The 15,242-nt window shown below is 42.1% G+C and overlaps 1 protein-coding gene across 1 annotated transcript in view; it reads left to right on the plus strand.

Annotated features, from left to right (window-relative positions):
- The first annotated feature begins 3,548 nt into the window (after positions 1-3,548).
- The window catches only part of MAP3K7CL (MAP3K7 C-terminal like), a 37,950-nt gene continuing 26,256 nt past the window's right edge, over positions 3,549-15,242 (plus strand). Inside the window, exons 1-2 of the mRNA XM_004675329.1 lie at positions 3,549-3,978; positions 5,934-6,042. Coding sequence (XP_004675386.1) covers positions 3,655-3,978; positions 5,934-6,042 — 433 coding nt within the window. The 5' untranslated portion in view covers positions 3,549-3,654. The remainder of the gene's footprint in view (positions 3,979-5,933; positions 6,043-15,242) is intronic.

Here is a 15,242-nt window from a genome sequence, read left to right on the forward strand (position 1 = left end):
AGAAAAACTGGTGGGTAACTACTAGTTATTATGTGAAAACCTTACATTTGAATGAGCAGACTTGGACAGAGTGCATTCCTTTTCATTGTCGCTTCCTAACCATTGGGCACCTATCACACCGTACCTGTGATAACATTTTTGATGTCAGGAGGTTGCAGTTCCAGTTGCATTAATGATGCTGGAAAAGCCTCTGGATCCTGCTACATCTGTCATGTGCTTTTGACAAAGTCATGAAAAATAATTATTTCCATTGTGTTTAATGTGTTCATGCCCCCTCCAATCTCTAGGTGGCTCTGGGGCTTTTGATCAGGGCACAGAAGTTACCTTCCCATTCTAGGTCTTTGCATTCTTAGGAGTCTGTTTTACTGGAGTCCAGATGCTTCTGGACACTGATTCTTTTGTCAGTGCCACCACCAACTTTTCTGCAGGTAGCCCAGGACCTAATTTGGAAGCCAATGTTTTCCCATTAGAACACATGAGATGTACATCTTTGATTTCCTTCAAGTTCAACTTAGGTGTGATGATAAAGATGGTTATGGTCAGGGGAGCCTGGATGCTAGACCATGGAGACATTGATCTTTGTTTCCTCCAAGCAAAAGTTGTCAGAGCTAATGTGAACCAAACAAATTCAATTAGATCTTTCATACAGGATGCATCTTGAGGTAGTGGAAATAGCATGAATTAAAAATTAGAAATCCTGGCTCTTACCTGGGCCCTTTATTCTGTAGATCAATTATCCTTGAACTTGTTATTCACATTCTCTGAATTTGCTCATCTGCCAAATAGGTATGACAGTAAAGACTTGCTATTTTATAGGAAAAATCATGAAATAGTGGGCAAGACTCACTCTATCAATTATTCAATTATGATGCAAGATGTAAGGTGATATTATTAACAATAAAATAAAACTAAACCAGTAATAATAATTCCTGGAAAGGTTTTCCTTTAAAAACACAAATAGGTTAATAGAGGAACATTCTAAATCAATGCAGTTTATTACTGTGTATGCCATAACAAATTTGCCTTCTGTGCATGAGATCAAGGAAATCTGCTAAGTTCTTTTACTTATTTATTTCACAGTTTTTTGAGTAGGCTTAGCTTGACAGGAAAAGAATGGAAAAAACAGCTCCCGGGTCTCTCCCTTCCTAACAGCTCAATCCCCTAATTCTCCCTATTAACATCTTGTATTAGTTTGATTCTTTTGCTATAACTTATGACTCCATGGCCTATCCAGCCTCTACTTTCTAACCTACAGTTCTGGATTCCTAATGCAAGGTCAGAACTGCATTAGGACCCCACCCCTACTACAAGATGCCGTTCACATCAATAAAGAACACAAAGCTGGGTCACCCTGGGCAGGCTCTGCGTCAAGAGGCATGACAAGGAGTGCCTGAGGGGCTGATGATGGATGCATAAACTTAGTCCCGACTTATATACATCAGAAGATATGAGCAGGAATGGTTGGTCATTGGCTGATGTATAAAGAAGGACCCCTGAAGATGATCAGTGGAATGCCTTGCTGGTAAGAATGAAATCCTGACTGGGGAATCAGGGCTTGATTTGCTATCAGCAGATGAGAAGTACAGTTCCACCCTTCCCCTGCTTCTTCTGCTTCCCCATCTCCTTTTCTGCTTCATATAGTTTATCAATACAAAGGCCAGGCTCTTGCTCTTGAGCAGCATCTGCATTATGTAGCCTGCTTCACGACTACTGTTTCTTTATCAGTGTGGGGTTGCCCGATGCAACAAGGGCCACTCTTGGTGTTCACGTTTATGGGCTTTGGTCAATGTGTAGGGATGTGTGTCCATTCCCTTATGGTATCATTTAGGATTTTTCTAGTGTCTTAAAAATCCTCTATGCTTGACCTACTCATTCCTCTTTCTTTCCTTGAACTCCTGGCAATGAGTGATTGAGTGATATCTTTTTTTTTAAGATTTATTTATTTGTGCATACAGAATTGGGGTACAGGCCAGAGACTCAGGGGTGGTGAAAGACTTCACCAGAGACAGAGTGGGGAGCAGAACAGGCAGATCGATGAAGTACACTGCTGAGGGGAGCAGTGGGCGGGTCAGGAGAGGTCTGCCACACCATGTGGTCACATCCGGGGCAGGCGGAAATCGAACTCATGCGGAAGTGGTTTCAGCTTCTTAATGCTGTGCTTTAACCTGCTGTGCCACCAGGGAGGGCCATCAATGGTCGATATCTTTTACTGTGTCTATAAATTTGCCTTTTCCCAAATGTCATAAAGTTGCAATCAACAGTATGAAGCCTTTCAGATTGACATATTTCATTTAATAATATGCACTTAATTTCCTCCATGTCTCTTTGTGGCTTGGTAGTTTACATTTTTTTTTTAAAGACTTATTTATTTATTCATACAGAACTGGGGTACAGGTCAGAGGCTCAGGGGCGGCGAGAGGCTTCACCAGAGACAGAGCGGGGAGCAGAACAGGCAGATGGACGAAGTACACTGCTGAGGGGAGCAGCGGGCGGGTCAGGAGGGGTCTGCCACGCCATGTGGTCACCTCCGGGGCAGGCAGGAATCGAACTCATGCGGAAGTGGCTTTAGCTTCTCAGTGCTGTGCTTTAACCTGCTGCACCACCAGGGAGGGCCAGTAGTTTACATTTTTTTTTGGTCACGGAGTCATATTCCATTGTATAAATGTACCACAATTTGTTTATCCATTCACGTCTGAAGGTTTTCTTACTTGTTTTGTTTTGGTGACTGTGAATAAAGCTACTATAAACACAACCATGTGTAGATTTTTGAGTGGGTTTAAGTTTTTAACCAAGGTATCGATTGGTGGGTCATGTTTAGTTTTATAGGAAACTGCTTTCCAAAGGGGCTGTCCCATTTTGCATCTTCACCAGCATGTGATGTTGTCAATATTGTGGACTTTGGCCATTCCAAGAGGTATGCAGTGGTATCTCATTGTTGCTTTCATTTGCAATTCCTTAGTGACTTGTGATGTTTGGCATCTTTTTGTACAATTATTTGCCATTTGTATATCTTCTTCGGTGAAGTATCTGATTAGATCTTTTGCCTATTTTTCAATTGAGTTGTTTGTTTTCTGATTATTGATTTTTAAGATCTCTTTGTATATTTTGGATCCCAGTCCTTTATTGATACATATTTTGCAAAGATATTCTCCTAGTCTGTGGCTTATCTTTCTGTGGCTTCTTAATAGTTGTTTATCTTTAGTTATTGAACTTCAACATCACTACCCAACTGTTTTCAAGCACTACTGAGTTTAGGTGTATAGCTATTAAACTGCGTGTACAGTCCTTAAGCTTCACTCCAATGTGCCATTGACTTATTTTGCAGTCAAGTGCATTTGTAGATGAGATCAAGTCATCAAGTCCACCAACAATTCAACCTCAACCGTCACGTTCTTAACCGGGATCATCACTATAATTTGAGAGTCAGCCTGTAGCCTTCCCAAGTTGGCTGGGTCTTGCTGAGCTGATTGGAACGACCGACATTTTTGCTGACTGGAGTCATGCTATCTTTGCCAGTTTGCTGGAATAGACACAGACACCCATTGGGTCACGCCGAAGACATTCTTGTCCTGTGAAGCAAGTCGGTTTGTATTTTAGGTTTGCCAGGACTAATGAATTAAAACATTTGGACTCTGCACAACTTGCTGTTTATCAATGCCTCTGTCAGGAGGAGGGTTTTCTTTTGCTCTTGCTTTTTCTAGAAGCATGACAACATCCTGGCTGTTGGAGAGGCACAGCAAGGCGAGAGGGGTTGTAGAGGGAAGCGGAACAGGGAGGCCCCGTGGGACGCTGGGGTCTGGAGGAGAGCAGGTAGCAGAGAGCTGTCCGGACAGCTGTCATTGCTCCTCAGGGTGTCTGGGCTGCTATGCAGCAGGTGCAGACGGCACTCTTACTGAGTCTTTACTCCACAAAGGCAGCGACCGGCCAAGGCAGTGGCTGGCCCTGGATCACACAAGTGCAGACACTCCACTAAGTGAGGTAAGGCAACAGGTGTGAAAACTGAACTAAAGACTCAGAGCACCAGCAGCTTAACCCAAGCTCTGTTCCAGCCGAGAGGAGGAATCAGTGGCTTATTTCCCCAGGCGGTGTGATGAAAAGGCAAGTAGGTTTAGGGGCTCTTGTGGTCGACATGGTGTGGAACTCAAAATCCACCCAACTTTGCCACCACCATTCTGGGGGAGGCAGACAGATGCTGTCCGTGGTGCGGCAGGGAAGGACTCTAATTAGCTGGTTTCTCAATTCCATTACCCTTGGCTGGATACAGTAGGAGAGATCTGTTTGCAAAATCCTGGAGGCAAATTCCTCCTGCTGAGTTTCATTTCTTGGCACAAAGAAGTACGGAGAGGTCCAGCCCAAGAGAAGAACAGCTTTTCATCCTTAGATGTGACAGAAAATGGTTTGCTGATTGTACAATGGCAGAACAGTAAGACTTTTGCTTTTAGCTACCACTTGAAGGGGGGGCTCTATTGTTTGTTTTGTTAAATTTGAGACAGTCTGTTCTATTCCTCAGCATCAGGTGGCTTACAAGAGGTTTGATTCTAAGCAGATGAGCAGCACAGAAATGTATCTCAGAGCTAAGATAAAACATAACCTGAGCCAATTAACAGAGACTTTACTTACTCTTTCCCTAAACTGAAGGTTTCAGGTTACTATTTTCTTGAGCTTAGAATGACTTGCAGTGCTTTTAGGTTCCCTGCCACTTGCAGGGTTAAATGAATGGGCCCAGGATGATTGTAACGGGTGATAAACAGTTGCTGGTTTTTCTCCAGAGATATACTAGGTGTTTAATATGAGCCTGATCTCTTTCCTTGTACAGGGTAAGATGATTCCACATGTATGTATGTCTAAATATCTGTGTATTTATATATGTGCATTCACTTTAGCTCTATAAATAATCGTCAAAACAAAATTCAGTGTTCTAGATGCTATTTTTAGATAGAAAAAGTTGTGGGAAAGAGTCAGAAGCTTAGCTGTGAGAAAATGTCATGTTAAGGCAATTCCCAGAGTCTCAGTAAAGGCTAAAGAGATGGTTTATACTTTATGATGTTTTAGAGACTTTTCCCTAAAATATCATTAAGAGTTTTTGATGAACTATCTACATGAGAAGGAAAGTGAAGAAGGGAAGAATGACTCAAAATAAAAAAGTTAACTATCTTTATTTAAATAACACAGATACATATTTATAACAAAAGTTATCAAATATCTTGGTTAAAATTTATTTGGGTTAAGTTCATGTGTTTTTGCCCAAAACCACCCATCTGATCTGTAGGAGGTTTTTCTATCCTTTCTTTGCTAAGTCATTAAATAGTCATTAGATTAATTCACTATTAATTTACTAGGTGGGGTAGAATATCAATGGGATATTTTTAACACTGTCTTTTGTTTGTATCACACATTGTTAAGTATTTGATAGAATTACAAGTCTTCCATCAGCTATTAAAGCAATAATTTTCATAATATAATTGTGGGGTATTTTGAAGACTGTCTTTGGTATTCTTGAATTGATTTCACGATACTCATTCTTTACTACGCCCAGATCAATAATTCAGACCCAATTTGCGCTTTTTTAAGCACAAAAAGCTAGTTTCATCCGAAGCTTTCTGATACCCTATGAAGAGTTCTTTATTCCCCTCAGTTAAAAATAAACTGCTATATAAAAGACCTCGAAGGACAGGGTGGCACTGCCAGTGTGCAGGATACTAAAAAAGTGAGCTGGGTGGAGATTTCACTCTATCGTGTATAGTTCATTCTAGAGAGCTAGTTCAAAGCCATGTGTCCATAAACCAGGAAAAAAATGACTGTGAGCCCTGTCCATGTAAGGAAAGAAAGGAACTAGGTAAAGCTACTGCTTACTAACTTTCCCTCTTGTTGGCAAAGCTCTCTGCGATGCGGGGCTGACGCGGGTAAAGCACTTGTGGCTCTTGTCCTGACAGCTGGAAGACCCAGGGGAAGGCCGAGGCTCAGGTGCCCACATGATCAGCACAGCCAGGGTAGCTGCGGATAAGCCAGTACGCATCGCCTTCAGCCTTGACAATGCCTCAGGTACGTGTGCCCCGGGCCCTGCCCTCGCCTCCTCGCCATCACCTCTCCAGTTCCCTACAGAGTGTTTGAAAGTGCGTGTGTGGCATGGCCTAGTGATGGGGAATGCCATCTTTCGTTGTGACTGAGAGTGGCTTTCAGAAAGCCCTTTGTTGATGCTTCCCTAGCTCGCATCCTGTGGTTGTTTCAGCACGTTCTTTTTTTTCTTTCCCAACATCAGGAAAATAAATTCATCTCTCTTATTATAACTTCATCGAGCTGTAACAATTTCTAATGATAGTAAAGTATGTCATTGTTAGAACTGCATGAGGAAAGCTTTACTAAGAACTGGCAGTTGCTTAGGTAATACAAAAATATCGCTGTCCTGGTTCCAACAGCATTTCCTGAAGCCTAAGCTCGAAATGCTGGTTTCTCACTGGTGCTCACACATTTCCGGTCAGGCCGACTTCAGCAAGAGTGATGAATGGGACAGGTGAGGTGGACCCTCTCGGAATAGTAAGGTCTGAGGTGATACCGCCATACTTAGAGCCCTGTGTCATGCTCCCTGCAGTGACCTCTTAACACACATATGCACAGGGGACCTCGGGGAGCGTGAGGTCACTGGGGTGCAGAGGGGAAGACTTGGATCTCTACTGCGGCATCAGCCATCACCTCAATCAGATGCCATCTATGAAAATCACATTCCATGGGCTCAGACTGCATTACCATTTACATGTTGGCTCTTTCTGAGGACCAACTCTAGCTCTGTAGTATTTTACATTTCTATCTCGCCAGCCAGCCATCCATCCAATCTGTTTTTCATCACCGATGTCAGGGCAACACTAACAAGTAAGGACAGAAGAAGGGCAGGTTGATCTTTAAAATAATGCTAAGTAAGAATCAGGACTCTGACATCCGCCATACAGCCAACTCAGGCTTTACTACACTAGTGACTATGGTGGTTTCACATCCACCCCTGGATTTTCCAGACTGTGCCACCCACAAGGGAGGACTTGTTCTAGAGTTGGGAAAGGTCAAGCTTTGACTCCTGACCTGTTTTTCCAACACCAACCCTGTGGCCTGCTGGTGTCCTGCCCCCCACCCAGGGGATGCGTAGAAAGATGCTACTGAAGGGCGATTCTCCCCATAGACAAAACAACCCATCTCTACATGGAAGTGCTTTTGTCTTCGGTCTTATGCATTCATGAATATTATTTCTGACCTTAAGATAAGCATGCAGTTAAGGCGTTAGCATTCCCAGTTTGCAAGCATAGAGACTGAGGTCTAGAGGCCACACTTTTCATAAGTAACAGGACTATCATTTCAGCTGAGATCCTTAGATTTGACAGTCTGACCTCTCCAATACTCCATGCTGCTTCTCCAAAAAGCCATGCCCCTCCTGTTTGCGTGCACTTCATAAACACAAGGTTCATAGGAATAATCTGTGCCTGAATGGTAGGCTCTCAAGAGAGACCTGAATAACCCCATGATCCAAGGAGAAAGAAGACACATAATTTTCTTCCCTGTGCTTACACCCCATAGGAGCAGAACAAGTCCCCTTATCAACAGCCTTACACAGATAACTTTAGTTTATAAAATGCCGTATTCCAAGCAAATATGATCACAATCTTGACTGGGAAAAACAAATGCACTGTTGCCTCACCTTCATTTTAATGGAATTTAATTTTTGTACAAAAAAACCGCCTGAGGGGATTCTTGATCTTTGGCTATCTAGGCCTTGGTGCCAGCTTACAATGAATTTCCCCCAATCTTTTGAATTCTGTTGGCCCCTCAAAGCTTTCTGTGTTTTCATCAGTCAATACAGATAGCTTTTCAGCATCTTTCAAATGTCCCAAGAATGCCCAATTTTGAAGTTCATGTTTTTTTATATGGTAGCTTCAAATGGGGCTTGCCATTTACTTCAAGTAGTTTCTACCCTTCAGTTCTATAAAATGGTGTTTAAGAAAACTTACTCGGCCATTACCAAAGTTAATTTTTTCTTCCTTGGAATTAAATTGTCCCCACATCTCGAGAAAGGATACCTCACTAGGGAACGTAAGGCAGGCCCAGCGTGGTGTCTCATTCTTCCTTGTGACAAACATCTGAGCACAGCGTCAAAGAGCAAGTCTCCAGGCCCTACTCCCCCCCCTCTCCCGATGCAGTAAGTAGGCCCAGGCTGAGGGCAGCAAAGCTTTGCTTTCACATGCCCTGGGGCTGCAAGCGCACAGAGAAAGCTTTGCAGCTATTTGGGGACACTCCCTCGGAATTCTTGACTGGAGCACGCGGAGTGTCAGGGGAGCAACACTTGCCGAGTGGAATACTGCGCATGCCTTTTGAATACCAGCGCATGCGGCCTGCGGACCACACACATTTAGGGGAAAAACATCCTAGACGCTCACAGTAAATGGGGAGACTACAGGGGACTTCTGGGGAGTCATCCCTTTCTAGTGAATTCATTGATCGCTTTTAAAAAAATTGTATCTTTTCTTTATCGTGGGAAATAGTTATTTACAACAATATGTGACAGAGGAGTTCAGGCTCTTTAGATGTTTGTGGCCACACCACATTCACCACCGTGGTCCCCATAGTCCTCCACCGCAGTCCACTGAGCCCCTTTGCACCTCTCTTCCCCAGCCCCATCATCTCGCTGGCAGTCTCATTTCTGCAGTCAGACTTCAAGGATTTGTCTTCGTGAATTTATTGTTGATGAGTAAAAAAAGCCCATGAGAAAAAGATAGGTCTTCTATCAGTGTTGACTTACCTAAGAGTTAATACACCACGCTCATCCTCCAGTTATGTAAGCAAATTTCTATTCATTTTTTTTCTTGAAACAATCTGGAATAGCATGTAAGGACCTAGGACTTTGAAGTCAGCAGGCATGGTTTCTAGACCCATCTCTATCCATACTTGTATAATCTTGGGTAAATGGCCCAGATTTGCTAAGATTCAGTTTCCCATAAGATGTGTACAGTAATAATTTACAGAGTGGTGGAAACAAGTAAATAATATTGTGGAGGTGAAGCACTTAGCATAGCATATGACATGAATTAAAAACTCAGCTGGTCCCTGTGTTTAGGATAATTGAATCTGGAAAGATATAAATCCCTAAGTTGTTTTTTGTCCTATGTTCATCTTACAAACTTTGATGTGAAGGTGAAGTTGATAGTATAACTGCACTGAAGATATTTAGTAATCCAGTTGATGGGTTTCTTGTGTTTCTGATTTTCCTATTATTAATGTGCTGATCTTTACTTAGTTTCTACATTTCTTGCACCCTGCAAAGGTTGATGGGATAGGCAATGGAGTATAGTATCATACCACTTAAGGGTTTTATAAGGTAAAGACATTTGGGGGGAAGAAGGCTATACCACCCAGAGCAGGTGGGAAAAGCTTCTGGTGGGGAGGGGACTAAAAAACAGTGTAGGAAAACACAGGTGCCATCTCCCACACCAGGTACAGGAAAAGGGGCCTACACATCTTTCAATGATTCTTCTTCCTTTTCTGTCCCACCAGAAAGGCTGCACAATACCTAAGACTCAGGAAACTAAAACTTGTCAATTAGAGCAGAGGTGTGAGTAGGGAAGAGTGCCCTGACGTTTGTGAGCCCTGATTAGAGCCAGACCTTGCCTGGGCACTTCCATGGAAAATCTGCTTAGATAGTGGTTTTCTAGAGTTACCAAGTCAACTTTAATTGTTCAAAAGCAAAAGCACATCAAAGTATTTGAGCAAGGGAGTACGCAATGTGAAGAACATTGTCTTTTGATGGGAGTAGTCTGGAATGTGGAGAGATGAAAGAATGGAAGAGGTTCTTTATGATGGTAGAGATAAAGTGGTGAATATCTGGATTAGATATGGGATGAGATGACTGAATTCAGGCTACATTTGGAAGGATGGCTTCAAATGACTTTGTGACAGGCTAGCCCCTGTTGATTGGGAGATCGCCAGTGTTCCTTAAAAGCAGAATGAGCCACCAAAACCACATAGACCAGCTATAAGCTCCAGGGACTTACATAAAGGAAACACATTTTTTTAGGGGGGGGGGACATCTTCTAGAATACAATCACCATCTCTAGCCTATCATCAGAGTCCTTCTTTAAATAACACTTAGCAGATTATAATTCCCAGAGGTAGCAACACCATTATAAATTAATGATATGACTGGCATTATTTTAATAAATAGCATGATTGGCATGACTTGACAATTCTAAATAGCTTTCCAAATTGGGATCTTCATGGATTTAGTTTTCCCAATAGAAAGTATGCAGAAGAGAAATATGAATCTCACCTCTTAGGTCATTAGAGAATCACTGGCCCATCTCCAATTAGAGAGAATTTAGAGCTGGACTGACATGAAGATTTCAGGTTAATTACTCGAGAGTTTTCTTTATCTTCAACTGAACAAACACTTGGCCTACTCTCATGTAAATAAATGTACATTTGACTTGGGGGTTCTATTTTTCTTAAGCCTTTACTTCTTACCTGATTGAATCAAGGATATTGGTATTAGCCCAAATTGGTAGCTTTCAACGTTCTGCTTTTAAATCTCTTAAGCTATTAGAATTTTTCATATCTGGGCATAAATTAATCATATGCCACTTAGATTTTTAAAAAGCAACTAACACCCTTTCTGTCAGTGTCTCTTTGGAGTAATACTCTTTTGTCCTCACATGGCAGGGTGTTTTGGGTGCTAGTGGGAATTACGTGGTGTAGTAAAATAGTGACTCATGAATCAGTGTGAATGTCTGTGTACGTGTGTAAACCCAGCTCTCCACAGCACTGTGATGTGGATAAAGCATACCTTGATGTCCTCTTCCTTTAACTTTTTCTACCTCTTGGTGTTCTCCCTCTCCAGGACCCCCAAAAGTTCTGGTGCCTTCTCCTCTGCACTCTTTCAGTACTTGTTCTCAGGAAAAACTGATAAGCCTCTTTCCTACTAGGCAATAAATAAATATGGAGATTTACCTTTTTTTTTTTTTAAAGTTTTATTTATTTATGCTTACAGAACTGAGGTACAGGCCAAAAGTGTGGTGGGTGAGAGGATTCACCAGAGACAAAGTGGGAAGCAGAACAGGCAGATTGACAAAGTACACTGCTGAGAGGAACAGCGGGCGGGTCAGGAGAGGTCTGCCGTGCCATGTGGGTACCTCCCTGGGTGGGGATCAAACTCATGCTGCAGTGACTTCATAGAGCTTCATAATTTGGTGCTTTAACCCTTTGAGCCACCAGGGAGAGCCCAGATTTACCCTTTTTATCTCTCTCAGGGTGTATATTTTTATCCACAGGGAAATCAGTAGGAAGTCAAAGGACAAAATCTCTACTAGAATTTTACTGGCCAGCTTGGAAAGGATGGCATATGGGGAAACGGGCTGGGGGAGTCTTCTTAAACTCTCTCACGTCATATTCTAGCCCAGCTCTGACCCCTACCTTCAAAGCTACCTCAACAAGCAGTGGCAACAGCATTCCCAAACCCATTGATGGTGGAGGTGGGACTGGGGGTCTCCTGTACATACAACCTCTACGGAATCCAGAACTCAGAACCATAGTAAAGATTTAATAATAAATATCATGAAAACAACCACTATCTATAAATATATACATTTGTTTTAGATATATATCATGCTGTACTCCAATAGGCATACAAAACTATTTTGAGTTGTTAGTCTAATACTTGATAAGGATTCTTTGGGATACAACTGGTTCGAGTCTATTGCTTAAAGTTGTAAAGAAAGTCCAGAGAGGGAGTGAATGCTTACTGAGTAACTGAGTGCCTGTGTTTGTATCATCTCATCAGTGCAATAGTGGCAACAAGTCTGCAGGAAGATGTCATGATAGCACCTACTCGGTAGGTGTGTGTCACGGGCTGGAGGTTAAGTAACTTGCTTCAAATCAAGCTATTAGTAAATAGAAGGGTTTCAAGGCAGGTCATTGGGACTCTTCACTTTGTTTTCCAACTAGAGGTGGGGTTCATGTAATAAAAGGGGAGCATTCCTGGTAGGAAAGTGCTTGGCCAGTGCTCATGAGAAAGGATGGAGGAAGGTTGGTGCTGCTCTGCTTCCACACTGTGGGTAAGAAGAAGAGAGGTACAGATCGGTGTATGCTGAGGAATAAATGTGCTTCCCTCAGGCTCTTGACCTAGATGTTCCAGGTGGTAAGTATGTGGTAAGCTACCTAAAAAAATCAAAATACTCTTCCAAAAGGATAAATCAAGAAAAGTCACAAAGTGTTAGCTACAATCACAGTGACTAAAAGCATATGGCTCCAGGACACTGGCTCTGGGGGTCCCACTGCAGGCTGACCCAGCCACTTATTTGTGGAGGCACAAAACTAAGGGTACGAGGCTTGTTGTTGAGAAATCACGAAGAATCTGAAGTCTCTACAGCCAGAGTGTTACACATAGCACCTGGCCCACCAGGGACCGCTCCAGGCATCTGCACAGGCACAGGCCCTGGATGCAGGCTCTGAGCAGGAAATGCAGACACATCCGATGGATTCCCCCAGGGCCACCTCGGAACTGCAGGTTGGGGGTGGAAAAGCCCCTTGAGCGTGGCCTCTCCCTCTGCGGGGAGCTTTTCAGTCTAAAAACCTAAACTCTTTCTAACAGACTTAGTTTCCCAGCCTAGGCCCCAATTTTGCCTAGGGTAGAGGGCACAGTGGAGGAGGACATGATTGAGCCAACCTCGCAAATGCTGTTCTAGCTTTCGTGATGCGTTCACCTCTCTGAGGTAAAATGAAGGAGACCAGGACACGAAGTGAGGTTGTATGTGAGTGTGTTTGGTCTACAAAGCTAAATTTATCCAATATAATGGATAGTCTTCTAAGGTTATGCTTATTTTATTATTTAATGTTAAAACATTCTCTTTGTTATAAGTACCATGTTACACTGTAGTCTTTGTGAACCTTCTTTTGATGAATGAAAAGTTCCATGATTCCTAGAGACCTGGGGGGAGAATATTATTGACTTATCAAATATCAAAGTCTGGAAGCCAGTGGGTCAGAGAGTGAAGAGCAGAATGTTCTGGTGGAAGGAGCCCTGGGTTGCCTTTCCTTTTAGGAGACTCATTTCCTTTCGTGGGCTCATGGTGTTTAGCTCTAAGAATATGTTTCCAGATGGTTGCTTAGCCTCTTCCAGCTGCAACATTCTCCAAACACTCTTAACTACATAACTCTCATGGCTAAATAACAGGATTTAGATTACAGACTCAATGGGTCCCACTTATCTGATTCATGGACAAGCACAGAGAAGACAATGTCAGGAAATCTGAGAACAGGGTAACCACAAAACAACCAACAGCTGCTCCATCGAAGCTGAGATGAGCTGGTCCCCAAATGTACCATGGTATGTTGGTGTGTTTGCTCCACCAATAAGAAATTACTATCTTAAGTATCTCTGGCATCGTCACACTAGGTTTGCAAAGCAGGCAGCAAACATATGATTATTAAAAAAAAAATCCTCTTTAAGTCTTTCCTTTTTATTTCAATCTTTAAATGATTCCATAGTATAGATTTTATATCATTCATTAAGCATACAGTCCCATTTCGAAAAGCAGTCAATAAATTACTTCATCAGTAAATAATTTGATAAAGTCATCTGCCAATTTAACATAAGGTCTCCAACCTTGCCTTGTATGTAACAGGTATTCAACAGACATTTAGTATAGAAATCTGTGCCTGCATTCTGATTTTGTCATTTTAGAACCATATCTAGCAAGGTTTATTTTTTTTTAAAAATAAAAACAAAAAACACCAAAGTTTCCAGGGGTGGGGGCTTTTGCATAGCCATTGTACAGCCTACTTTATGCTTCTGGAATTGTCAAAACAAACTTAACTGCTCTCAGGAACAGTGATCCGATATCACTGTCGAAATGTTTCACAACAATTCAGCCAAACGTTTGTAGAACAGCTGTGCTACGAGTCTGCCTGAGTCATTCTCCTTCTTTTGGCTCAATCCTGTGATTCATCATTCCACTTTTAGAATATTTGCCTATTTTTAAAACCAGTCCAAGAAGGCAGCCACTGTTTAAAAGTAAACATACCACACATCAACTCAGGGCAGCTTCACAAACCCTAAAATTTCTGGCTGGTGGGGCTGCCAGATAAACCAGATGGCGCGGAACGGTGAAATACCTCACTGGCCTTCCGACTGCCGGGCCTCCTTGCATCTGGCTTTGGTTTTCTAGTTCCGCTGCCATTTCCTGCTTGGATTAATCCAACGTGATGTCTTCCACAACAAACATCTTGCTTTTATTTTATTTGTCTATCTAAAACATCCACTATATATTTATTTCTAATTCCATCAGTTAGACTTTCACTCAAGTCAGAGGATCCAAGCTGCTCTTAATCTGTGAAATTAGCAGTATGTTCCCTTATATGTGCCTCTATACCATGTGACTATAAATAATCATGTGTGTTTCCATAATAGGCTTCATGAACTCTGGGTCATATCAGGCATTTGTATACTACAGTAAACTTTATATTTACTGTAGTAAAGTAAATGGATCATTTCTCTTTTTCTTTTTTATAATTAAGCAGGAAGGTGCATGACTTCACAGGGACCAAAGAGGATTAAGTCCCCGGAAGCCTTAAGTTCCATTCCTGGCTGTCTTTAAAAAATCTAGAATGCACCGTCTGTTCTGTATTTTGCAGGAGGGTTTTCTCCTTGGAGAAGCTGCCTGCTCATGTAAGATTATTAGGGTTGGGATGTCACAGTGTAAAATGTTCACATTCACCTGTACAAATTCTTCTGGCCTTGAACCCAGATGAGCTGAAACAATCAGGATGTCTGCTTTATCGATATTCTACTGAGTAAATCCAAATGCTCTTTAGAAGAAATAAGTTTTACAAAGTGTACGTTTTATCACTTTATCACAAATGCTACCTCCCAAAGGTCAGCTGCAACAAGTTAATACTTTTGTCTTTTGGCCAATTCTTCACACATGTTGATGTGGATTTAAAAATCCACAGTCATTGACAGAAGTTGTCACCACTAATCTGAGTAAGTGGACATCACTCACAGGGCCTGCCTTGTTTCCTCTTGGGATAGTCCTCCAGCCTGCAGTCAGAGTCCTGAGAAGATTTGTTTGTTGCCTCTTTGTCTCTAAGGCTAAATTGAGTGATTGAACCTGTGGGCAGCATCTGGCACAGAGAGAACAAATAGATTCACATTTGGTGCCGCAATGTCATTGTCATTCTACGGCAGTGATGTGGTACTGTTCTTTTTTTTTTTT

The sequence above is a fragment of the Condylura cristata genome, unplaced genomic scaffold, assembly GCF_000260355.1.
Source record: "Condylura cristata isolate star-nosed mole 26May11 unplaced genomic scaffold, ConCri1.0 scaffold00003, whole genome shotgun sequence".
NCBI lineage: Eukaryota > Metazoa > Chordata > Mammalia > Eulipotyphla > Talpidae > Condylura > Condylura cristata.